The sequence below is a fragment of the Fomitiporia mediterranea genome, assembly GCF_000271605.1.
Source record: "Fomitiporia mediterranea MF3/22 unplaced genomic scaffold FOMMEscaffold_16, whole genome shotgun sequence".
NCBI lineage: Eukaryota > Fungi > Basidiomycota > Agaricomycetes > Hymenochaetales > Hymenochaetaceae > Fomitiporia > Fomitiporia mediterranea.
Window position 1 is genome coordinate 1,241,430 of NW_006760401.1, and position 22,691 is coordinate 1,264,120.

The 22,691-nt window shown below is 45.4% G+C and overlaps 7 protein-coding genes across 7 annotated transcripts; 3 read left to right on the forward strand and 4 right to left on the reverse strand.

Annotated features, from left to right (window-relative positions):
* Window positions 1-112: 112 nt before the first annotated feature.
* On the forward strand, window positions 113-5,531 carry FOMMEDRAFT_96298 (uncharacterized protein; the record flags this gene model as incomplete). The annotated part of the gene is made up of 24 exons (XM_007271189.1): window positions 113-280; window positions 347-428; window positions 484-600; window positions 643-1,239; window positions 1,322-1,488; window positions 1,542-1,647; window positions 1,710-1,792; window positions 1,852-1,939; window positions 2,000-2,139; window positions 2,203-2,331; window positions 2,396-2,547; window positions 2,601-2,901; window positions 2,973-3,107; window positions 3,162-3,286; window positions 3,336-3,440; window positions 3,495-3,546; window positions 3,596-3,834; window positions 3,888-3,966; window positions 4,020-4,105; window positions 4,161-4,341; window positions 4,393-4,499; window positions 4,555-4,699; window positions 4,752-4,897; window positions 4,955-5,531. The coding sequence occupies 24 exons, from the start codon at window positions 113-115 to the stop codon at window positions 5,529-5,531; spliced, it is 4,107 nt and encodes a 1,368-aa protein (XP_007271251.1).
* Window positions 5,532-6,200: 669 nt separating this feature from the next.
* FOMMEDRAFT_31935 (uncharacterized protein) lies at window positions 6,201-7,360 on the reverse strand (the record flags this gene model as incomplete). The annotated part of the gene is made up of 3 exons (XM_007271183.1): window positions 6,201-6,736; window positions 6,801-7,012; window positions 7,068-7,360. The coding sequence occupies 3 exons, from the start codon at window positions 7,358-7,360 to the stop codon at window positions 6,201-6,203; spliced, it is 1,041 nt and encodes a 346-aa protein (XP_007271245.1).
* A 298-nt stretch (window positions 7,361-7,658) lies between these two features.
* On the forward strand, window positions 7,659-8,941 carry FOMMEDRAFT_96817 (mitochondrial carrier; the record flags this gene model as incomplete). The annotated part of the gene is made up of 6 exons (XM_007271223.1): window positions 7,659-8,059; window positions 8,116-8,274; window positions 8,338-8,512; window positions 8,584-8,607; window positions 8,656-8,818; window positions 8,886-8,941. The coding sequence occupies 6 exons, from the start codon at window positions 7,659-7,661 to the stop codon at window positions 8,939-8,941; spliced, it is 978 nt and encodes a 325-aa protein (XP_007271285.1).
* A 168-nt stretch (window positions 8,942-9,109) lies between these two features.
* Window positions 9,110-13,607, reverse strand: FOMMEDRAFT_96519 (uncharacterized protein; the record flags this gene model as incomplete). The annotated part of the gene is made up of 23 exons (XM_007271203.1): window positions 9,110-9,338; window positions 9,400-9,493; window positions 9,565-9,822; window positions 9,961-10,087; window positions 10,181-10,218; window positions 10,274-10,372; window positions 10,583-10,758; window positions 10,811-10,997; window positions 11,049-11,090; window positions 11,140-11,174; window positions 11,229-11,239; window positions 11,288-11,500; window positions 11,556-11,663; window positions 11,718-11,777; window positions 11,831-11,908; window positions 11,961-12,208; window positions 12,265-12,341; window positions 12,395-12,430; window positions 12,489-12,601; window positions 12,658-12,932; window positions 12,983-13,063; window positions 13,116-13,226; window positions 13,379-13,607. The coding sequence occupies 23 exons, from the start codon at window positions 13,605-13,607 to the stop codon at window positions 9,110-9,112; spliced, it is 2,925 nt and encodes a 974-aa protein (XP_007271265.1).
* A 140-nt stretch (window positions 13,608-13,747) lies between these two features.
* On the reverse strand, window positions 13,748-15,273 carry FOMMEDRAFT_143280 (uncharacterized protein). The gene is made up of 9 exons (XM_007271341.1): window positions 15,109-15,273; window positions 15,006-15,039; window positions 14,901-14,949; window positions 14,766-14,844; window positions 14,516-14,700; window positions 14,328-14,453; window positions 14,208-14,270; window positions 13,970-14,147; window positions 13,748-13,915 (listed from the first exon to the last, which is right to left on the reverse strand). Exons 1-9 carry the CDS (start codon window positions 15,251-15,253, stop codon window positions 13,872-13,874), a joined length of 903 nt encoding a protein of 300 aa, XP_007271403.1. The 5' UTR covers window positions 15,254-15,273; the 3' UTR covers window positions 13,748-13,871.
* A 180-nt stretch (window positions 15,274-15,453) lies between these two features.
* FOMMEDRAFT_114357 (zf-DHHC-domain-containing protein) lies at window positions 15,454-17,360 on the reverse strand. Its single transcript, XM_007271342.1, has 6 exons — window positions 17,135-17,360; window positions 16,667-17,083; window positions 16,579-16,613; window positions 16,402-16,521; window positions 16,246-16,346; window positions 15,454-16,182 (listed from the first exon to the last, which is right to left on the reverse strand). The coding sequence occupies exons 1-6, from the start codon at window positions 17,292-17,294 to the stop codon at window positions 15,678-15,680; spliced, it is 1,338 nt and encodes a 445-aa protein (XP_007271404.1). The 5' UTR covers window positions 17,295-17,360; the 3' UTR covers window positions 15,454-15,677.
* A 217-nt stretch (window positions 17,361-17,577) lies between these two features.
* Window positions 17,578-20,248, forward strand: FOMMEDRAFT_23747 (uncharacterized protein). Its single transcript, XM_007271173.1, has 13 exons — window positions 17,578-17,991; window positions 18,058-18,191; window positions 18,251-18,311; window positions 18,366-18,437; window positions 18,497-18,516; window positions 18,576-18,633; window positions 18,692-18,741; window positions 18,796-18,919; window positions 18,993-19,106; window positions 19,178-19,472; window positions 19,557-19,759; window positions 19,828-19,958; window positions 20,037-20,248. The coding sequence occupies exons 1-13, from the start codon at window positions 17,592-17,594 to the stop codon at window positions 20,082-20,084; spliced, it is 1,710 nt and encodes a 569-aa protein (XP_007271235.1). The 5' UTR covers window positions 17,578-17,591; the 3' UTR covers window positions 20,085-20,248.
* Window positions 20,249-22,691: the final 2,443 nt, after the last annotated feature.

The following is a 22,691-nucleotide window of genomic DNA, read 5'->3' on the forward strand; positions in this document are numbered from 1 at the left end:
CAATTCCAATGACATCGCGCTCTCTGCAACGACCACTGTAGCAAACGGTTCATCTTGGGTAACTGTAGACGGTAGCGGTAGTGGCCGCACTCTATCAACCAGGCCATCAAATATGACGCTTGTGAATGATAGGCCACAACCTGAAAGTGGCATCGAGATATCGTTTCCGGAATTGGACGGGAGAGAACCGACTGAGCAACTTGATACGTTGAAAGATATGTTGGAGAAGGCGACGCGTTTGAAAGAGGGTGCGGTTAACTTTTTGAAGATGAACATGACGGTACGTGGCTTTCTAGTGGACGTGGTTGAGGATGGATTACTAAGTTCGTATTGACGTACTACATAGGACGGGGTACGCAGTCGCGTTGAGACTGAACTTGAACAAGCAAACAACAGGATAGACGCGATCAATAAAGCGATGGACTCAAGTAAGTACCTCAGCGGTTTGTCGAAGGTGGAGCTATAGTCTAATATGTTTAAAAGTTAATTCGCGACGGAAGAAGCCACTTGGGGCTCGTCTTCAATCTCCAGTAGCTGGAAAGCGACGTCGTGATCACGGGCATTCACGACAAAGAGACGATGGAGGCGGTAAGTCTTATGGTTGAAGTCGTATGTGTTCTTGGTTCTCACTACCGGTGGCAGAGGACTTCCGAACTGCCAAACAGCAAGCGATAAATCTCCTCAAAACGCTGCTTGCCTATGCGCGCAACCCACTATCCCCTGCTTCTGTACCACCTGCTTCTTCATCTGTGGGACCACCACCACCAGCCACGGAAGCAGACCTGGAGAAGGCAAGGGTGGAGACGATGAACCGGCTGATCACGGTTCTACAACGCAACGTGCGCGTGCGCTTCGAAATTAATATGGAAGAACTTGTCGCTGCGGTATCGCCATCCCTTGCAGACCAAGCGTCCGGGAGAGCACGAGCCACGGCATACCGCCTGCTTAAGCATTCTCTAGTAGATCGCGACTCCGTCGAACGGCTGCTTGAACATTCGCTTGACTGGTACATCGTCAAGTCCCTAGCTCGCGACAACAAATACGCAGGCGAGCGCGAGCAAGTCATCAAGTTCATACGTACAATCATCGAAGTAGGGTCCGAAAGACGCGCTTCACACATGGCAGCAGGCATGGGACGCGTACCGCTTTCAGAACCCGTCATGCGTGCACTGATCGCAGTGGCGGAGCATCCGGAAGATCCACTCCGGCAAATTTGTTGCGAAACACTGGTAGAGATCCGTACGTTGCTTCTATCTCATCGCTCGCCTGATCGCGTTTTCAAAGATTAATCCTTTGTTTTGTTTGATTTGACTCTTTCTAGTGCTGATCGACGTGGACTTGATGGCATGGACGGGTGGCACCCGCGTACTGTTTCAGGCGTTATCTGAGGGTCCTGTAGAGCTTATTCCGTTGATTGCCACGGCCTTCTTGTACATCATTGATGCGCCAAAGACGAGGGTGTACATGCATCCGGGTACTGATTTGGAGGTGGGTTCCACCGGAATAAATTGCCTCGTAAGACGTATTTACTGTTTGACTAGATTGCGCTTTCTGGTATTACAGATGCCTACGGCAAAGGCAACGCTCATGTGGAACGTATGCAGAGTGCTGTAAAAGTCGCCTGCACAATTCTACGGAGCTGGAGCGGTGCGTACAAAAATATTATCCAGGTCTTTAATTCAACACTCATTTAAATTTGGAACAAATAGGTTTGATGTATCTTTGCTTGGATGATATGCTAGCCGTGCGAACGTTAGTCAATACACTTCGAATACCTTCACTTGATACTAGGGTACGTTGTATATTTACAGTGCGTGAGCCTATTACACAAGACTGAATGATTTGATATAGGAGATTATTCTGGACATGTTTTTTGAGCTTCTGAACATCGAGACACCGGAATGGTATCAGACGTTCATTGATGGACGAAGATTAACAAGTGCGTAATTTGATTGGGTTAAACATATATTCCGATAAAATGAATCTGATGGGTTTGTAGTGTACCGACGACATCGGCCTATGTCACACCCTTCGTCGAAAGCGAAAGAAAATCCGGTTAAGAGTACAGATAAGCTGAAGCTTGCCGACCAGTATCTCGCGCTCTTGACCATGGTCTTGACGAAGGCTGGTCTGTTGGAGGTGAGTAGAACTTTTGATGGCTTTAAATTAGAGTGTATCTGACGGTGTGTAATCATGATGCAGGCCCTTATCTCTATGCTAGAGGAGACGACACTCGGTTCTAGCTTGACACGAAAAGCAACACTTTTGGTCGGCGAGATACTTGAAATCGCAAATAAAGTGCTTCCGCTCAGTTCGGCTGCAAAGTTACAGGTATGAGAATATAGCAATACGATCCGATCGAGATGTTTTTGTTCTCATAAGTATGATATTATAGACGATTCCTCAGGTATTTTCGTTGTCTGCAGATTATACAGATGCAGAGCATCGTATCGTCGGGACGACCGCACTCGCTGCAATAGACAGTTTCAATCGCCATAGGTCAAGATTGCAACCTGCAATTCCGAGTGTCAGGGACTCCAGACAACGGTTTGTGTTTTTTCTTTTGTTATGCATCTCATTTCATTTACTTTTGTCTGCAGAGCGAATTCCGTTGAGGACCACGTCCGTCGTGGACAACGGCAAGTTGAACAAGTCAAGATAAAACTAGCGATGCAAATGGACGACAAGACGTTTCAGGCGTCTATCATCGAAACTCAAGTTATGCTAACGAGGGACTATACGAAATGGAATTACGATGTACTGTTAGACCTCATTGAAGGCCCGTTACTCAACGCGAAACGGCTTGAGGAAGCGATCAAAGTATCAAAATTCGTTAAACGCCTTATGACTTTCTTCCATCCGGAGAGTCGTCGTTTTTCGGAAATTCCCAAGAAGCCGAAGGTATTTATTCGCTACGTTGTCCTTCGTACTGGTCAGCACTGATAATACTGATAACCTGCGATGCCATATAGACAAACCTGAAATGGGTTAAGTTGGGCTGTACGTTGTTAACGACGCTGATGGCAAATCGTGATGGTGTGAAGTTCCTTGATACGGACGACGAGTTTCTCCCGCAGATCGTGAAGGGACTTCGTCAATTGGATCCTGTGAGCCCCGAAGTCATTTTCCACAACTAATCGTTCTGAAAAATTTCACAACAGCTCTATGGACCAAACGCTGCACCAGACTATGACCCTATTTTCTCAAAGAAAAGAGTAGAAGAGACATTAACGGCTGGGTACCTCGAGATGCTTGGTACGCTTAGTAGGCACAAAGAAGGCCTTGAGTAAGTCTTGTTTATCATATTAGGTCATATCCGCTGACCCCCGTTCAAGGCTTCTGGAGAAGCATAAGGTGTTTACGTGCTTCTATCGCATGAGCGAACTACGTAGTCGAGAGGATTTGATGAAAGGAATCATCGAGAATATCGATTATACAAAGTTCGTTAGCCATCTCCGTAGAATTAACAACTCATACTCAAATTTTCGCCGTAGTGACGGGCATCCTCGTATCGTGCTCTCAAAAGCACTAACATCAAATTACAAGGTTTGTATTCTTTTCTACTCGCGCGACGCAGTGACTAATCAAGATGCAGCATATTCGCCTCTTCGCAACACGGCACCTCGGAAAACTCATCCAAGCTAGTCCCACCGCGAACGCATGGATGCTGCGTCTGCTCCTGACACAACTATACGATCCCGACAGAAGTGTATGCGAGCTTGCAGTGCAGCTGCTTGAAGAAGCGTGTGAATCACACGACGTCCTCGAGATTGTCGTGGATATGCAACCGACGCTTGAGCACTTGGGGGAAATAGCGAATACTTTGTTATATAAGTAAGTAGCGAAGTCCTGTTTTCCGGGATGTATGCTGATGTTGATTGGTTTAGATTCATGTCGACACCTGTTGGGTTTCGCTATTTGTATGAGGTTGGCTTTATTGAACGGGAGATGGATGCGTGGCTTCACGTAGGCGTTGTTTCTTCGTGATTAGACTGTCATGCTCACCTTCATGTTTAAAGGAACGTAACTTCAACTATGTTATTGAAGTCGAACTATATCTCTCCCGTGAACTTAATTTCAACTCTACGGAGGATGATGAAGAAGCGTACGATTGTTTACTTTATTTTGAAGCACACGAACACTGATTGGTGATTTCTTAGACCCGTGGATACTTCAGTACCTCCCCACTTTTACGGAGAATTAGCAAAGACCGACTCAGGCTGTCAAGTTTTGCAAGAGAAAGGACACTTTGCGGAGTTCGCGCACTTCATACGGCAACATGCATTGGAGAGTGATGACTTCGAGATCATCTTTAGATTGAAGAGTGTTCTTTGGGCGGTTGTCAGTACTTTTTCTTTCTTAATCCTAATGTCAATTCAAAAGTTTAAATAGGGCAATGTCGCATCGGGAGTGGGAGGTCTGACCTTCCTTATAGAGGAAGAAATTCTCCCAGTCATGCTAGAAATTGCGGAAAGCTCGCCGATATTGTCGGTTAGGGGGTGAGCTTTCTCTCTAAACTGTCTGTTTACTAAGAGGCTGACAGTGATAATGTAGCACCTGTTTCTTTGCCTTGGGTTTGGTGTCGTCTACTGCGCAAGGAGCGGAAATTTTGGATGATTATGGTTGGGAAGCGACGCTTTCACCTCTTGGAGCTCCGACTGGGATATGTCTTCCCGAAGACTTAGAGGGATTTCTGGCAGTGAGTTGCCTAATTTAATGAAAATTGTGCATTCTTTGACTCTGTTGTACAGATTCCTCGATGGACAGATCCAGAGCCGACCAAGAAGCGTGGGGAGCTTGTGTCTCCGACGTCGCAGGAAGAAGTAGATATCTTGACCGCAATCGGGAACTTAGCAAACACGGTTATTGCTAACACTGCATCTCGTTCCCTTGCTAAGTATGTTGCTTTACCCTATCAAGCTAATAATCGGAAGACTAATGGAATTAACGCTAGGATGAAATCGAAAGCCGAGTTCCGCAGCGTATTCTCTTCACCATCTCTATATTATCGTGTCTTGCACATGATCTCGACTCAACGTTTCCGTCTGCCCGTGAGGCGGTACATTCTTGACCTATTCGACGTCCCACTTGACGCGAACGTCGTGCGATCGCTATCTGCTTACTCCAAAGCACTTGCAGAGACTGGTGCAAAACTCTCGCCGAACAAAACTCGTCCACGCTTACAACCACGTGTCAGCGTCTTCGGACGTCCAGCCCGGGGGCAGAACCCTAGGGAAAGCGATGATAGCGAGAGCATGGACTCTTCGGAGGACGAAACGCAAGTAAAGAAACCACCTACTGAGCGACCTGTCAGCTTGATGCCTGCGAAGAGGATCTCGGGCTTTAATGGTGTCGATCAGGACGAGTTGGTGAAAGAGAAGGCGAGAGAGGTGGCTGCGAAGAAGGAACGTGAGTTGGAGAGGATGATTCAGCAGAATCAGGGAACGGTACGTGCGAGGAGTAAGAGTGGAGGGAGTTGGAAGTTTAAGAAGGTTGTGACGGAGTCTGATGATGATGAGTTTATGAGCTGATGAGTTGACGTGACGATGCTGGATTGATGAGTGATGCTTGATACTTGATGATTGGATGGTTGATGGTTCTCAATGATGCTGCATGGACTTGAAAACTGGATGAACGCGTTTTCGGGCTTTGTGTTCTGGACTTTTATGCTTCATGATTTGACGATTCGCACGAACTGGACGCACTGTATATTAGACAGACATACCACGAGTTTAACATTAACAACTCTTTTGAACAATAACAAAGCATTTATCAACAGGAGTGGGGAGGCATTTTTAAGTGGACCACAATTAGAGAATGAAGGCAAATAAGACAGCACGTTTGGACGACAAAGTCACGGTCAACAGGAGTAGGGAGTACCTTTCAATAAAGGTAGCCACAGTTACAATCAGGAAAGAGGTACAAGGTGGGACGAACGAAAGGAACACAGCAAATGGTAACTTATCAAGAGTATTTGAAGATCGAAAGTACATGATTGAAAACATGACGCAAAGCAAATTCAAACAGAATACAGCAAGGACAGCAATTTCAAGCTCAGTAAACAATTCAGGAACACAAAGATAACAAAGGAAAACTAAAATTCTTGCACGGAACTGAAGGTGTGGAGGGAGGAGGGGTGGGTACTTTTAACCGAAACTCATTTTTCAACAGGTCGAAGCTCATTTTTAGCAAAGTTCTCCTCAGTCATCTGAAGGGAGGCATTTTGCAAGATTTGCGCGCGGGATACGCAAGCGACCGAGTTCGCTCTCGACTTCAGCAATAGCCATTGTATTTTTCGCCTCAATGTTATTCTCACAGCCGTCACTTAGTTCGTACCGGCTCATATGGTCCTTAACGAACGCGCGTACCTTCCAACGTTGTCCCTTAAGTGCCGGACCGTCGTCTTCGTCGCGGATGACGACAACGTGATCACCTGGTTTCTCGGGTAGAACGGGGACCAGGTAACGTGCTGGTATGTTTATCCTCATGGCATTTGAGTCCGTGCTGTCAGAATAAGGCTGTTCAATGTCGTTCTTATCCTTGGACGTAACCAACTTGATGTATGCATAGGGTTCGTATACAGGTCCAGATATGTAGCAAATTCGGCCAGTTTCTCCCTCAAATTTTCCATACCACAATTTGCATGCAACAGTTCCCCAGACACTCATTATGACGTCTTTAAGCACTGTACCATGCAAATCAGCATCAAAACTCCAGTGCTTGCCATTACTCTCAGCTATATATTGAATGGATGATAGATCAATTTGGTTTCTGGTATTTCAGACATTGGGAATGCTCACTGAGGGAGTTTTTAAGACTGGAAACATTGTCTTTAACACGACTAAGGCTGTGTCCCACCTGTTTTGTGGCGAGTTCTTGTAGCACAAGGGCAGCCTCCACATCTGTGTCTTGGGGAACAGGCTCAACAGTAGGATCCCTCACTGTTGTACCTTTCTGAGTTGCTGCCTGCATAGTAGGTGTGGAAGGGATAGTCTCATAGATGGTATCTTTCCTGCAAAGATTCTTTTAGTTCCGTCTACAATGCTTTATGAGACTGACTATCTTACGCCTTCTTCTGTCTCTTAGTTGTCTGTCTATACCTCTTATCACATTGCTCATGTTTCCCCAGAGTCGATTCAGCTGCTAATTGCTCCAGGAGGAACCTGACTGCTTGAATCATGACTACCTGATCCCTTCTAATTTTCAGCCGGTATTTAGTATCCTTAAAGTCTCCAAATGAACCAAGGACGCCTGCAAGCTTCACGGGATCAAACTTGTTGGACTCATTAACTCCGAGTGGCTCCAGACAGAGGACAGGGTCGAGCTCATTGGAGCGGAATTGGTCGTAGGCAGAAGACATTTTTGGGAGCACAGTTACGCCAGGCCGCGGTGAAAATTTGTTGAGGGTCCAGGAAAGGCGTACACTTCCAAAAGCGGGTGCGCCTTGATGATGGACCACATGGGCGGAGATTGAAATCACGAACTCCGCACAAACTCTATATCTTTAGTTTCATGACGTCACGCGTTAAGTCTCAGCATCATACGGTAATAATACTTGCTCACTCTCGCCGCCCGTCTCCGACAATGCGGGTATTATATAACTTGGAGAGCCATCTCTCCAACTTACTATCAACAACGCCTTCAAGGTGTTCTAGAGTATGCTTAACCCGTCCGAGAAAACCATAGGCGCAAAGCCTTTCAAGGTCCCTCAATTCACACTTACGGACTACACATCATTCTTCACCGCAGGGGCATTATGCGCAACTCTTACACACGGAGCTATGACTCCTATAGACGTCGTCAAGACTCGTATACAAGTTGACCCAGCCCTAGCTCGTCATTCCCTATTATCAGCAGGCCGCAAGATCGTTGCTGCTGAAGGACCCTCTTCTCTTCTAACAGGCTTCGGTCCGACCGCAGTGGGGTACTTCATCCAGGGGGGAGGCAAGTTCGCCGGATACGAATTTTGGAAGAAGAACTTTGTGTCTATTGCTGGTGACCAGGAAACAGCTGTCAAGTATCGGACGGCAATTTATCTTGGTGCATCTAGTGTTGGAGAGTAAGTCGTAAGATTTATTAACTAACATGGGATCAATCTTACTTGGAAATGCGTAGGTTCTTTGCAGACATTCTCCTCACCCCTCTTGAAGCGACTCGGATACGTCTCGTATCCGAACGAGGTTTTGCAACTGGTCTCGTTTCCGGGTTCATCCGCCTCGCTCGCGAAGGCGGTATTGGTGAGATGTACGCAGGATTCCTCCCCATCATCTGCAAGTAAGTTCATCTACGCCTACGCACCTCAATGCGCATAGCTTACTATTTAATATATTTATGCAGACAGATACCATACGCAATCGGACAATTCACCGTCAACGAGTTCTGTCACGAAGCATACTTCCGCTCACTCTCCGAAGAGAAGAGGCGAAAGACGGAGAACTCTAAGGCCGCGATGTTCGGAGTCAACCTCGGAAGTGGGATAATTGCCGGATTTGCAGCAGCAATCCTCAGTCAAGTCAGTTGCTCTTCTAATTTCAATAACATAATAATTAGTTCGGGGTCTGATTCTCACGTCTTGATTATTAGCCTGCAGATACTCTTCTAAGCCAGGTATGCTCATTCCTTACATGTAAAGATTCACAGCTCACTAGTTCCAAGATCAACAAAGGACACGGTCCCTCCGGATCAATGGCATCCCGTCTTATCAGCCTCGCTCGCGCAGCCGGCTTCCGTGGTCTCTTCGCTGGCCTTGGACCAAGGATGGTCATGACTGCCGGACTCGTTGCTGGTCAATTCTTGATATACGATGAGATAAAACACGGTATGTATTTTTGTTTCCCTTTCTGAATGCGTCGAGTTCATGTTAGCTGACTGGTTTGGAAATGTAGCACTCGGTGCGCCTCCTGGCTTAGAAATTCATAAGAAGGCGGAGGGTTCGAGATGATTGTTGATTAGTACGCAGCATTCTCCAGCGTTCCTTTGTTGGATTATAGAACAGGCTTCTTTAGAATAGAACTACTGACTGTGGCCGAATGGACGTAGACTGGTACATTAATAATACTACTAGTATCTTAATTCCCGGATTTTCGTGAACAACGCTTCGTCCTTGTCATCAATCCGTATCATTCCGATCACTTTCCGTTTCGCCAATACCGAGAACTCCAGCCAACTTTTCCTTCACTCCGCCTATTCCGACGGACTCGACAACGCTAGTCGCAACACTGAGGTCCCAAGCAATGAAATGCCGACAAATCATTTCAGCTTGTGCCAGATCGTCGATTTCCTCTGGTTCCATGTCTTCGTCGAGTAGGCGCGTGATATCATGCGTAGCGAGGACAGAGCTCAAGAAAGTTCAATAAGTTAATGGTAGTTGTGTATCTCCAACGTGACATCTGGACTAACCTTACGCGTTGCGCTCGACGAACGATCGCGGATGGCAGACCAAACATCTGCGCACAACGTGCCGCGTGCGAATCTAGAGAAAGTCCAGGTGCGACTCTACCAAATCCAAATTCTAATGTAAGAATCCGAAGGAGCAAGTCAAAAACGCCTGCTGCTCCTACACACACCTATACAAATACGTTATCGTTTCTCCCCGAAGTACCCTCAAGTAAGCGTTGGCATCCATGTCCTGGCCCTGATCTTCGTCTTCCTCAGAACGGTCTGGTAAGAGAATTTCCATGTGTAGAAACGTAACAGGTAAATCTGATTCAAGTAAGTCGGAGTGGAAGACGTCTTGAAAGTGTGTTGCTATGAGGACTTTGGGGCATTCTGGACCGCGCGAGAGTAATGAGTGAAGGACCCCGCAGAGTAGACCTGCGCCATCTAGAGGAACATAGTGTTAGGCAAGCGTTCCATGCGAAAAAGCAAGACGCTCTTGATGAAGCAAGATATCGTGATGGAGCAGAAAGAAAAGCGGAGCAACGTGGGCAAAGCCTATCAAGCAGATTCGAAAGTTAAAACGATTATTTAACTGGCCTCTAGAAACAGTTCCTTTGCCAAATTCGTCAAGAAGAATGAGAGAGCGAGGAGTCGAATTCCGAAGAGCAAGCGAAACTTGGTTTAGGTCGGTCATGAAAGCAGACTGAATCTGTTTATGGATGAAGAGATTCAAAGAGACCAGATCGAGCGACATTAGCCTCGTTGAGATTAGCACGTGGACAGAATTAAGAGTATGCTATACTTTCGAGACTGTTTCACGAGTTTGGACGCGAGTGAAAACTGTAAGAGGTCCAGTGTCAGGCGTAGGAACAGATAGTAGCCAAAGGAAGCGAACTTTTGTCCACAATTCCTACGGTAGCAGATTCCGCCGGAACGAAACTGAAAGCAACGTCAGCAGACACCAAGAAGAAGGAAAGTGTACTTGCCACCCTATCTAATGCATGCAACTAATAAATCTCTACATTATCATGTATTTATATAATGATACGTACTTGAGCCATGTACTGGATCAACGCGGTCTGGAGTGCGGATGAACGTGATGAGTCTCTATACTGAAAGCTAGTTCGCCGATACGAACCTGTTTGAGGTATACACTCTAACAACAGTAACCATTAGCAGTGTCATTCTTATGTATAGCCTCAACATACCTTTCCGCATGCATTTGCGCCAGTAAGCAGTAAAATACCTTTCGTATCAGCAGGGATGTCTTCATCCTCAGGCATTTCTTTCCCTTCGGGGTCCGGACCGCTTCCTAGCCCACCTCTTACGTACACATCGTTCGGCACGAAGGTATCAACCACTTGCTCCTGAAGTGGGTGCCTTCACAGGTATCAGTAGGTCGTTACGGATTCAATCGGCGCCGTATGCGTACCTCCCTTGGCAAATGCATAAGACGTTCTTATCAGTCATCGTTGGCCTTCGATAAGAATACAGCCGAGCCGCATCCGCAAAACAAAGAAGACAATCCAGTTCGGCGAGAATATCACATGCTTGAGCAATCGCGTCGTCGAACTGTAAGATTTTATCGAGAAGGGCCTGCATTATTTCGATCTCTCGATCTCCGCCAACGTTGGTCGGCGCAAATAAATCCAGAGCGATAATTAACATACCGACTATCGAAGGATGCAGATCTCCGATATGACGGTCCATATCTGTTGGAGAATGTGCAGCAGGAACTGAACAAGCAGCAAGGAAGCCTACCATGCATCTGATCGGACTTGAAATAAACATGCGTCCTATTTCAAGTAGTGTAAGATACTGAAATGGGCATGAAACAATGGAACGTATACTCCGAAGAGAACTGCAGACATATTAGCACACAAGTCCTACGCACGAGAAATGCAATCACCTGGAAACTCCAACCGTCCAGGACGTCAATTCCTTGTTCAGGAGACTGATCTTCTTTCTTTGGAATGCAGATCAAGAAGCCTACCACAAAATCAGTTAGATGATACAACGATAGCAAGGTCAGATACTTGCCCAACTGGGGAAAGTAAACAACATTCAAAGAGGTGGTATAGTCGGGGGGCACAGTCTCGCTGACTTGAGATGCCACTCGAGACTATCAAATTAAAGTAGGTCGCCTCCACCAAGTAATAGTGAGCAGATGAACTGACCAAGACTCCATCGATGCCATTATAAATGTGCTTCCACTTATCTAGTTCTTCGTCGATATTAGGACGTACGCAGACTCGGCCCGCGTGTACGGATTCTTCCCAATCAACCTGTAGCAGGGTTTCATTTACCAGTGGTCTACTTGGGATCAACGGCACACTCACAGTTTCGTGGATTGCATTGCCTACGTCCCGGAAGCTAGTTACGTCCAAAATGGCAATAATCTAGATAGCATATTCAGCGGAAGGTCTACCACCGATTGTGATAGAAGGATGACCTTCTTCAGCATTTCGATTTCTCCAATATGGTTGAGCTCCATAAGTGCTTCTTTAATTAGGGAAGCGTGAAACGTGAACTTTAAATAATAATCAGCAACATTGAACGAAATCAATAAGTAAACCCATTACCTTGACTAATCCTTGCCATTCATTTAAACCAGCTTTCCCGGTCTTTAGGAGCCGCATTGTCCTAGGTACGTTCCTCAAGCCCTTGAGATGACTGCACATGGCATCGGCCGTGACAATATTTTCAGGCATGGTAAGGCATTCTACGGCGTCATGGCGCGCAGCAATTACTGAAAGCGATAGCGAAGGTCGGAGAAGCCATTGGCGAAGCAACAGGCGCCCGAGGTTGGTGCGAGTCGTGTTCAGAATACCTGTAAGAAATGCTTAACATAACAGCTAAAGGTTTTGTCCCAAAGAGTACGCTCACCGAACAGAGATAAGCCCTCCTTTGTCTTGTCCGAATGAACAGCTGCATGGCTTTGAGTGTCGAATACTTGTAGGGACCTAAAGACATGCTCATAAACGACGGGCCATGCACATCAGAGGAGAAGGATCACAATAATGCGTCTGCATTAATCTGCATGAACTGTTCTCTTGATGAATATGCAACGTCAGTCAATGTTGGGTGGCGCTGAAGCACTCAGGACTGACAGGCATATGGATTCTATAGCGCGAATTTCAAGTCCACTGATGCCTTCGTTCTCCAAGTCCGCCATAGCGCGCACTTTCGCTAGATGCTCTAGAAGAGCACCGATTGCCGACAACTGTTCCGAACATAAAATATGTAGCTTCACATTAATATGGCTTTGCGAACACTCACGCATAAAGGAGAGCCCTCAAGAGAAGCGAAGTTTCCAGCACGGACGCTAGCATTCCACCTCTTCATTGACGGGTCTCCAGTTATCTCCCGCCGGCGACGCATGAAGTCATACACATTTGACGGCGTATCACTCGAAGAATGTACTGAGGACGACGCGAGCCTGTCATCGCAAGCAAGCTCTGAAAGGAAGCTGAGAGAAAGAAGACGGTCGCGTCCCTTTACAGGCATAAACTCTCTAGCAGGTCTTATTTGAAAAACACCGCCAGAATTATCGACTGCCTTTTCCGTGAGATACAACTTCAGTAAGTTTAACTAGCGATCATACCAAACTCTCTGATGGTGTCTATTGAATTTTCATCGGCCCTCGTACTTGTCACCACTACATCTGGGCTTATTTGCTCCAGCACTGGTATTTCAACTAAGTCTAGCGAGGTGGAATAAAGAACAGTGGCACTTACAGAGTTTCGTGAGGTCACATTGTGAACCCTCAACCGAGTCTTCCAGGATACACATTACCTGCCTTACAGGATCATAATACGCGCAGCCAACTCGAAACCTGCATATAGACGCTTAATAGTGATCATTTCGCACACTATTAGCAGAAAACGCATACTGCTGCGAGTATATCGCAAGAATAATCTATTTTCAGGAGCATATATCAACCATCCGTAAATAGGATGAGAAGTCGGCCTTCACACCTTATCATCCGCGGTTTCTGTACCATCACTGTCACTTTCCTCCTGCTTCTTCCTACTGCTTTCCTCTTCATCTTTTTCTTCAGTAGATTCATTGACGTCCCATCTGACTTTCTTCTGAGCAGCTTCCTCTTCTCCACCGCTATCCACACTGTCGTCCACGCCGGTGTCTTCATTAGCAGTTTGAGGTTCATGTTGCTTCCTCTTCCTCCACGCTTGCTTTCTCTTGAAGAATCGGCGTCTCTGACCAGCCATGTTTACCCACGCGTACGTATGTCTGAAGAATAAGTGCAAGAAATGGACAGAGTATGGGAACCAAGAGTGAAACGCGTCGCGTCGCGATGTGCAACAGGACGCGTTCCAAATATACGCAAACAAACGCAAACATGATTAGCAGCTGATGAAAAATAATATTCTGCAGTGAGGTGCACACGATACGGAATCAGTTTTGCTACGGCTATCGGTCAATCTCGAAAACCACCTCCTCTCCTGGTCGGCCAGGAACTCAAATCCTCATGCCTACTTCCCCTTTTTCAGCAAGTCCGCCACATCATCTCTCGCAACTACCCAAAGTATTCAACACACTTCACTGCTTACAAAACAAGAGACAAACCCACCGTTCAATAGTAAGCTCTGTGAATCCAACATAATGTTGTTGCCTGACTGAGCAAGAAGCGTCGCAATGTCTCTAGCAGCTTCAAGGCGACGCAGTTCAAGGAAACCTTTGTTTTGTCGTACAGCTTGACCGATGAGCTCTGCACTCTGCGCTTCACCCTGCGCGCGGACAATGATAGACTAAATTATGATTATTTCCGTTAGTCTTGGAGAAATTGACACTATACGAGGGATACTCACTTGTTTTTCCTGGATCGCTTGATCGACCAAGAAAGCTGCCCGAAGAGCAGTTTGTTGTGCAATCTGATTAATTACGTGAGTTGCAACGACAAGAGAAAAAAGGCAGTGAAGCTCCTTCACCTGTTTCGCCTCTACAGCATGGGTGAATTCAGGTGAGAAAGCAACATGCGTAATCGAGACATCTTCCAAGACAAGGTTAAACTTGAGAGCTCTCCTCGTCAAACTCTCTCGGACCAATTTCGAAACCTGCACGAAAGAAAGAAAAAGTCATTTCCTCATCCTAAGGTCCACGTAGTCATTTCGCTCACATTTTCACGCTGAGTAATAAGCTGACTCGCATTGAACTGAGCAACAACACTCTTCAGGACCTCGTTCACGATCGAAGGCAAAACTCGTTCGTCGAAGTCCTGCCCGAGCTCACGATAAATTCGCGGAAGAGCCTGGATAGAGGGTCGTGACAGGACACGGCACGTAATGTTGACCATTTGCAAATCTAAAAAGTGGAAGTTCCATCTACATTATGACCAAGGACTCGATGATGCACTTTATGTCACTTGCCTTTCGTTCCTGTAAGACTTGCAATGTTTCTCGGCTTCGCACGAATATCGAAAACTACGGGCGTCTCAAACCAGGGTATCTAAAGCCAATTTCTACTTAGTTTTCAACCCAAAGTGCTAAGTCGTGGATCCGTACCCTGAGATGTGTTCCTTCAGGATAAATAGTCTCCATTACGCCATGTATCCTATGCAAGACAATCAGTAACACTCCTTCTCACAAAACGTCTGCGATGAATCTTACCTCGAATATTTAATCGCACGATGTCCACCATCCACTAATCAATAGTGCAATACAGCTAAGTTCAAACACACGAGCGATATTGAGAAATATAACCAATGCGCACCGTTGTACAAAGCATCGTTCAGTATGACTGCCGCTGCAATCGCAGCAACTAAACCAGTACTACCCCAAATACCTCCTCCTCCCGGTACACCACCTCGCCTCGCCCTCGCTAGCTGCTGGCCTAATTGTCGGAACGGGTCGCTCATTTGTCCGTCTGCTCCGTCGCGTCAGAACCAAGTTCAATAGCAGAGACTGTGACGTGCCGAGATGAGACTCTGGTGACATAAGCAATATTCTTACTCATCGGTATTTCAACAGCTGTTAATGGACACCCGTGACCCGTCCCGTAATAATTTTTTTATTTACCTGAAGATAATTCAAATGCTGTATTGGTATAAGTAGCATTTATCGTAACAGTGTCCATTGTGCAAATGTACAGTCGCTAATAGGCATGAAACTAGTACCGTATAAGATGATATCCACAAAGCAAAGCTATAAGCAATGACGACCAGAACGAAATCTTGATAAAATAGTGAGAAGAAAAACAAATTCTAAATAACAACAGCACAAAGAAATAAAAAAGATAGTCCAAATCCACCCGACCAATCAACACAACACAACAGACCAACCTCAATCAATCTTATCCTCACTGGCAAGTTCCGCAGCCAGCCTCGCCAACATACCCTCAGCACGCGGATTCCTCGGAAACGTCTTACCGTTTCCTGCACCACCTCCACCGCAAATAAGCTTATACACCACCCCACGCCATCCGCGCTTCTTCCCAACCCCAATTATTTGGGCCCAATTTGCGCGAAAGCCGACGTCGTATAGACGAATTTGGCTATGTGCGTAACGGACGTGTCGGCGTTGGGAGGCGTTAAGCTGGTGTTCATGGAGTCGGAGTTGAGCTTGGCTGGTTGGGGTTGTTGGGACGTGGAGGGAAGCGTATGTGGGATCTGGAGGAGTACTTGGTCGGGATGAAGGATGGAGGGAGGGTTGTGGGGGAAATGGAGGGATGCTACCTGCGGTTGCCAGAGGTGTAGATGCTTCGGGCAGTGTATGGATGGCAGGTGAGCTTGGGAGATAGCGCAGGAGGAGGAAAGGAGATATGTTCTCTATGGTCGTTTGATTGGTTCTGTTCCATACAAGTCCGAGTTGGTAAAGAATGGAGTAAAATGCGATGATAAGCCGAACTCACGAAGCGAGGTATACATGCCAAAGGAAGAAAGAGCCAACGACAAGAGAAAATATAGCGCCGTATATTGAGAGGAAGAGAGCGTGAAGGGCCGTTCGTTCGTTCTGTACGAGTTCGTTAATAATTTGTTTGAACGGTACTTGACTGATATGCGCTTACCACAAGGAAGGGATTTAAAAACGCGACGTAGACAATCCGGCCTGCAAGAAGCGCGATATACGAAGAAAGGAGGGATATACAAAGAAGGAAATGGAGGAAGGCTGTATAAGTCCAGTGTCCCTTCGTGATGTACATTAATTTAAATGAAGAGGATCAAGTAGTTATAAATAAACATACCACGCATTTTTGAGCGAGCCATGGGCAATGGTGATCTTAATCAAGGGTGAGTTAGCATCGGGACAGATAAATAGTGACAGATACTGACCCATCTTGAGAACACAGCGTCCACAAGCAGAACAGTGATGTGTCCTTTCTGGCTTTGGTGCCCAGCATTTCCTGCACCATTTGTGTGGGGCATTGAAGTCATCGTCAAAGGGTTCAGGTTGCCCTTTTCTGGTCTTGGAGTTAGGGCTCATGCGAAGCGCATCAACCATGTCCGTTTCTTCATTTTCATCTTCAGTGTCCTGCATGTTAGAATCAGGACCGGCATCTTCACCGACACGAATGGCGCCTGGATCGCGCACGACACATACGAGGAGTGAACAGGAAGCCAAGAAGGTAAAGAGGTATATGATCGACAAGTGGACTGCGAAGAGAAACGGAGAATCGTGTATAGTCAGGTAGTATGAGACGAGCATGACCAGTATGTTGTATTGCGGTGCGAACAAGAGAATGACAAGCACTTAACGGATAGTTAGAGAATAGAATTGCAAATTGACTGCGAAGAACGTACTGAGTAAGGGAAGGTACATCCACCATCGCTTCTTCTTCGCTGGCCGTCCGTCCTCTTGGCCATCGTCGAGTACAGAGTCATCGTCCTCGCTGGCCGAGGGAAGGTCTGAGAGCCTTTCATAAGGGGCACGAGCACTTGTCTGCAAGGTCAACAAAGGCATTATGCACCCTCGACTACGGTGAGGTCAACGTGAATAAATGTACGTAGAGGGAAGAACAAAGGGGCCGTTGTCGTTGCCGTCGGCGGTAGAAAGCTGTGTAACCTAGGCAGAGCCGCGGAGTGATGGGACCGAGTTGCCGTCCTGGTCAGTCAGGAGTGCTACTTCGTGAATCACGATTTCTCGCGGTTGACCACGCAAGCATCTTCTCGCATAATAATTCTGTTCCTGCTGTGTGCATTATGTCCGCTTCTTGTCCTTCCGCCATCTACCCCCCTGTAAGACTGTGACCGCAGCAAAATGCTGCGTCGTACTTCTACTGTGTCTCAAGAGCTCAGAAACTTCTCAACTTCAAGACTCAACTCGAATACATGTAGAGCAAATAGACCTCGTCTATACTCGACGAATTTAGATCCCAAGAGTAGTAACCAGAAGGGTGGCACTCGGTTACTAGCATTTTCAAGTCGAACCAAGACTTTCCTCCTAGGCTGTGTGTTCGGAAGCGCAGTCGCACTCTCCACTTTTTACTACCTGACCAAGAAGAATGCTGCGAGAGAACCCAAAGTCAAATACGGAACCGCTCCAGAATTCCAAGCAGCTATTCGCATATTATGCTTAACATTTCCGGAGGACGGGAAAGTGTCAACCGATCCAGAAGACCTCAATGACCATGGCTTCTCTATGTACGACTATCATCCGGGTACGTCCGCCGTAGAATTCGGCCATCAAATGTGGCTGCTCACGAAATTAATGCCGGATCACACAGGTGCTATTCATAGTGTTGTCGTATATCCGGAATGCACCGAAGACGTTGTAAAAATCGTTGAAATTGCAAAAAGGTTTCGGATGCCGGTCATCCCGTTTTCTGGCGGAACGAGCTTGGAAGGCCAGACTCGAGGTGTAAGAATATTTTATTCGTTCTAGATTACGCCTTGCTAAATTGGCACTGATGATGGTAGCATAAATATGGAGGCATTTGCGTAGATATGTCTCGCATGGACCAAATATTACAGATAAATGGTGACTAAACACGTTTGTTCATTGATTTCACCTGGATTGAAATCTAGTATACAGAGGCTGATGGTGACTTGGTCTGCCAGCCTGGAGCAAGATGGATGGATATCAATGATTACCTTAAGGCAAAAGGTGTATATACTCATGCTTTTGTATTTTTGTAACTGCATTAACTCACGAATTTATACCAGGCATTCCCTTATTCTTTCCTGTGAGCCATAATTGACATACCAAGACACTTTAGCTTGTTTCGAATTGACGCTTAACTAGTTGGACCCCGCACCCGGCGCTACTATTGGTGGTATGATCGCGACAGGTTGCTCAGGAAGTACGTGACAAGCTCTCAACTTATTAACCTATACGGCCGATTATGATTTCTTTTGCAGCGAATGCCGTTCGGTACGGAACAGCAAAAGCTGAGTGGTTCCTCAATTTAGTATGATTGTTTCCTTCAACACGAATCCCTTCGATCTTAATAATCTATCATTAGACAGTCGTACTACCCTCCGGACAAGTCATCAAAACCAGGAGACGAGCTCGCAAGTCTTCAGCAGGCTTTGACACAACGAAGCTCTTCATAGGCGCTGAAGGTACTCTCGGAATTGTAACTGAAGGTGGGGTGACTTGCCTATATGCGTCCGTCTCCTAGATTAACGACTCAACGGTTATTCGTTTACAAATTTACAGCAACATTACGGTTGGCACCGTTACTTCCAACATCCGTGGCAGTCGTACATTTTCCGGACGTCAGGAAAGCAACCGAGGCTGTGAGAGAAGTAGTGGCCCAGGGAGTCGGTATTCGTACGTACATACACCATTCTCACAGATCTTAAACGCCTTAATAATGAACTCATTGGTACCTATTAATATAGAATGCGTCGAACTCTGCGACGACGACTTCATGCACGCCACGAACCTATACGGCATGTCCAAACGCAAATGGCCCGAAAAAGATAGTCTATTCTTTAAATTCCAAGGTCACTCACTCGAAGCACTACGAGACACAGCCAAGGTAGTCGAGAAAGTCGTGAAACGTCATGGAGGGACGGGGTTCACTCTAGCGAGAAACGAGAAAGAGGCGGCAGACTTGTGGACTGATGGGAAGAACGCGCATTATTCGGGATGTGCGTTGGTAGAGGGTGCGAAAGGGTGGCCGACGGATGTTTGGTACGTTCTTAATAAGCTTCTTTTTCTATTTTTAAATTATCCGAATTTACGAATGATGATTGCTGATATGCATAATGAATGAAGTGTACCAGTCTCGAGACTCCCGGACCTTGTATACGAGACGAAGAAGGACCTAAAAGCGTCCGGACTCGTCTCAACGATCGTAGGGCATGTGGGCGATGGAAACTTCCATGCACTCATACTCTTCAAAAATGATGAAGAACTAGCAAGAGTACGCGAGGCGGTACATCGAATGGTAGAGCGCGCGATTGCACTCGACGGAACTTGTGCGTACTTTTTATTTGCTGGACTATCTTCTCTTGATGTACTAATTGATTGATACTAACTTGTGAAGGTTCGGGTGAACACGGTGTTGGGATTGGGAAGAAAGAGTTTCTTTATGAAGAGCTGGGAGAGGGTACAGTCGAGCTTATGAAGGCGATAAAACGTACAATTGATCCATTAGGGTTGTTTAACCCCGGAAAGGTTCGTCAAAAAAACTTATATTCTCGACACTTTGTGATATTTTAAATTCATTGACCTGGTGGTGTTACGACATTGCAGTTATACCCAGACAAGCCTACCAATCAGCCGAAGATACACACACCATGAGACACGTTTATGTTTCGGGGATTTTGTACGTATGAAGGATTTACAAGGTAACTCAGACACAGGAAATAGGGTAAAAGATGTATGCTATGTTCAACTACCAGCCCATGCATTGTGATTTATTGTCAGCAACAAAGCTTTATTCTGCGGCTGGCAATCTCTTTGGCAGGTACTTCCCTAGACTATATGCAAATATCCAGGTATGCAATTCGCGCGTTGAAGACCCACCTCCATCAAAGGCGATGAGATCGCATCCAAGCATCCGAAGTCCAAACATGCATTTTCCAACAGGCATTCAGATAAGACAACATCAGAGTCTCAGATGAAGCGCTGTAGCTCTGTTTCTGCAGCCGTCTGATATCAAAGCATCATTGAAGAGCGGCCTGTCGGCGGTTACCTTCGCCGAACCGTCTGAAGCAACTCCGCGGAGCCACTATCTGTACAATCACTGTCTTTGATTGTGCTCTAGGTGCTTTGCTTGTTCTCGTCGTTACATCAAGGTTGATGTTAAACAATCGAATTTATGGATACATCAAAATTTGTACCGCCCTGCTAGTACTTGCTGTGTAATAGGATGTGATCTTTGTGAGTAATTTCTTTTATATGCTCTTTCTACTAGTATGCGGAATGTATTACGGCGAGATCTAGGACATGAAATCAAATTGAGCAGAGATGGGATCATTTATGGAGCTAGGGTTGTACCGATGGCTTCACGGGTAGTCCTGTGGTGCCTTGAATAGGTTGCAAATGGCTCAACAGTAGTTCAAAAAATCAAGATGTCTGGACCGCCTCGAATGGACGCCAAGGTACTAACGCTGGTCTGCGCCAAGTAATGCACAAAATGTATTATATGGACGTTAACTTATAGGAAATAGGGAGCGCCACTAACGCTAGGTCTTGATGCAGGAGTATAGATTGGATCTATATATTGGCTATGAATATGTTTAAAAGAAAAACGATTGAACACCTCCCAAGTCAGCTGACGCTGCTAGTAAGTCTCTAAGCTTCTCGATTGCACTCAATGGCGACTCTCGAGCCAAGTCTGGCTGTATCCCTTGCGACAAACGTACATATTCTTCGAGTACGTGATCAGATTAGCCCGTCACATACTGTCTACTTATTCGGTTGCATTTACAGCATTGGTACGTCTCTCACCTTGTTGTCATTTATGTATTGAGCATTTATTGAGCCTCCCTTAGACATACGACTACTTGCTGACATTTGATAAAGAGAAGGAGCTAATCTGGCCATTGCACATTTCAGTTATTAAAATTCTTTTCCTTCTAAATCGATATATACCGTTTATAGCGGTTTCTGGCCTAGTCCATGGTATTGAGCAGATACTGTTGTATTTGCAATACGTGCAGATTGTGGGATCGACATTGAAGCACAAAGTGCTTTGATGTGTCGATCTGCATCATTCTAATCTATAGGTTAATCATTCTATATTCTATTCTATCTATTCCCCTTTCATATGTCTGTAACCTTTCATATGATAGTTATTTTTCATATTTAAGCTTTCCCCTGTATCTTTTACACCTCAGACAATTGTAACTTGTGTCTGAGGTATGTGCTGTATTTATTATTGTCTCTGTACTACTATATTTACTATTATTATTATTGTAGCTATTACAATAGGTATACTAATAAATTATAAATGATTGTAACTTGTGTCTGAGCTATTATAATAGATACTATACATACTAGGTTCATAGGTCTGACAGTTGAACCTCCTTCTTTATAGTATTGATCCCTTTCAATACACACACTCATTTACAAATGAGTAGATATAGCTTTTCCTGAATTATTTCTAATACATCTATACTAGAACTATGTACCTACTTTTTGGATATTCAGTAGTATGTTGAAAGTGACTGTGGTTACTTTTCATAATCCATTGACTTAGCATACAGGTTTTTTAACTGCAGAGTATGTAATCGGAGGTTGTAAGTTGTGAATCCAAAAGACATCTTGTACCTCTCAGTCTCATACATCAGGAAAATATCTCAAACTTTGTATTAGCTTATATGTATATAAATTATATATATTTTCTACATTATGTATAAGAGCTTATTGTGTACCTAGGGGTTTTAGGAAGGTAATAAGAAGCTAAGAAAGCTATTAAAAAGTCTTGACTATCTGGTCAAGAATAATAAGAATTGTAGTACTTACTAAGATATACAAGTGCTTAAAGTGCACCTCACAAAATGGCTAAGTATTATAATACTTGTTATTTTAACAAGGAAAACATATAAATATAAGATGTATAAGATAAGTTTGTCCTTATATCCATTTGTTATTGAAATAACAGTTTATAATTATATTGAAATATTGTATAAATACATTATTATCTACAACAATTAGGGAAATAATCTGACGACAGATGGTGAGTGTATTGACAATAGAGAACGAATGTGTTCCTCAGCCATTTGAGGTAGTCTTTGTCACCATGCCTTGGTCGCCACTCGGTCCCTGCAAGTTGAGTTGTGTGTGGATTGTGAGATTGTACGGATTGCAGAGGTCGAGGTTGCACTTGTGAGGCAGGTTTGGAGGTTGACTTGCTAAGGAGGCAATGGGTTGTTAGCGAGTGCGGGTGCTTGAAGTAAAGAG

Excerpts from the sequence above, each read along its gene's own strand:
- FOMMEDRAFT_23747 (XM_007271173.1), top strand. The coding sequence starts at position 17,592 with ATGCTGCGTCGTACTTCTACTGTGTCTCAAGAGCTCAGAAACTTCTCA. Across the intron at positions 18,438-18,496 it reads TGATTACCTTAAGGCAAAAG|GCATTCCCTTATTCTTTCCT; the intron begins GTGTATATACTC and ends AATTTATACCAG. Across the intron at positions 19,107-19,177 it reads GGCCCAGGGAGTCGGTATTC|AATGCGTCGAACTCTGCGAC; the intron begins GTACGTACATAC and ends CTATTAATATAG.
- FOMMEDRAFT_114357 (XM_007271342.1), bottom strand. The coding sequence starts at position 17,294 with ATGCCTTTGTTGACCTTGCAGACAAGTGCTCGTGCCCCTTATGAAAGG. Across the intron at positions 16,522-16,578 it reads GGCTCGCTCAAAAATGCGTG|GGACACTGGACTTATACAGC; the intron begins GTATGTTTATTT and ends TACATCACGAAG. Across the intron at positions 16,347-16,401 it reads TTTTAAATCCCTTCCTTGTG|AACGAACGAACGGCCCTTCA; the intron begins GTAAGCGCATAT and ends GAACTCGTACAG.
- FOMMEDRAFT_143280 (XM_007271341.1), bottom strand. The coding sequence starts at position 15,253 with ATGAGCGACCCGTTCCGACAATTAGGCCAGCAGCTAGCGAGGGCGAGG. Across the intron at positions 14,950-15,005 it reads CGTGCGATTAAATATTCGAG|GATACATGGCGTAATGGAGA; the intron begins GTAAGATTCATC and ends TGTCTTGCATAG. Across the intron at positions 14,454-14,515 it reads TTATTACTCAGCGTGAAAAT|GTTTCGAAATTGGTCCGAGA; the intron begins GTGAGCGAAATG and ends TCTTTCGTGCAG.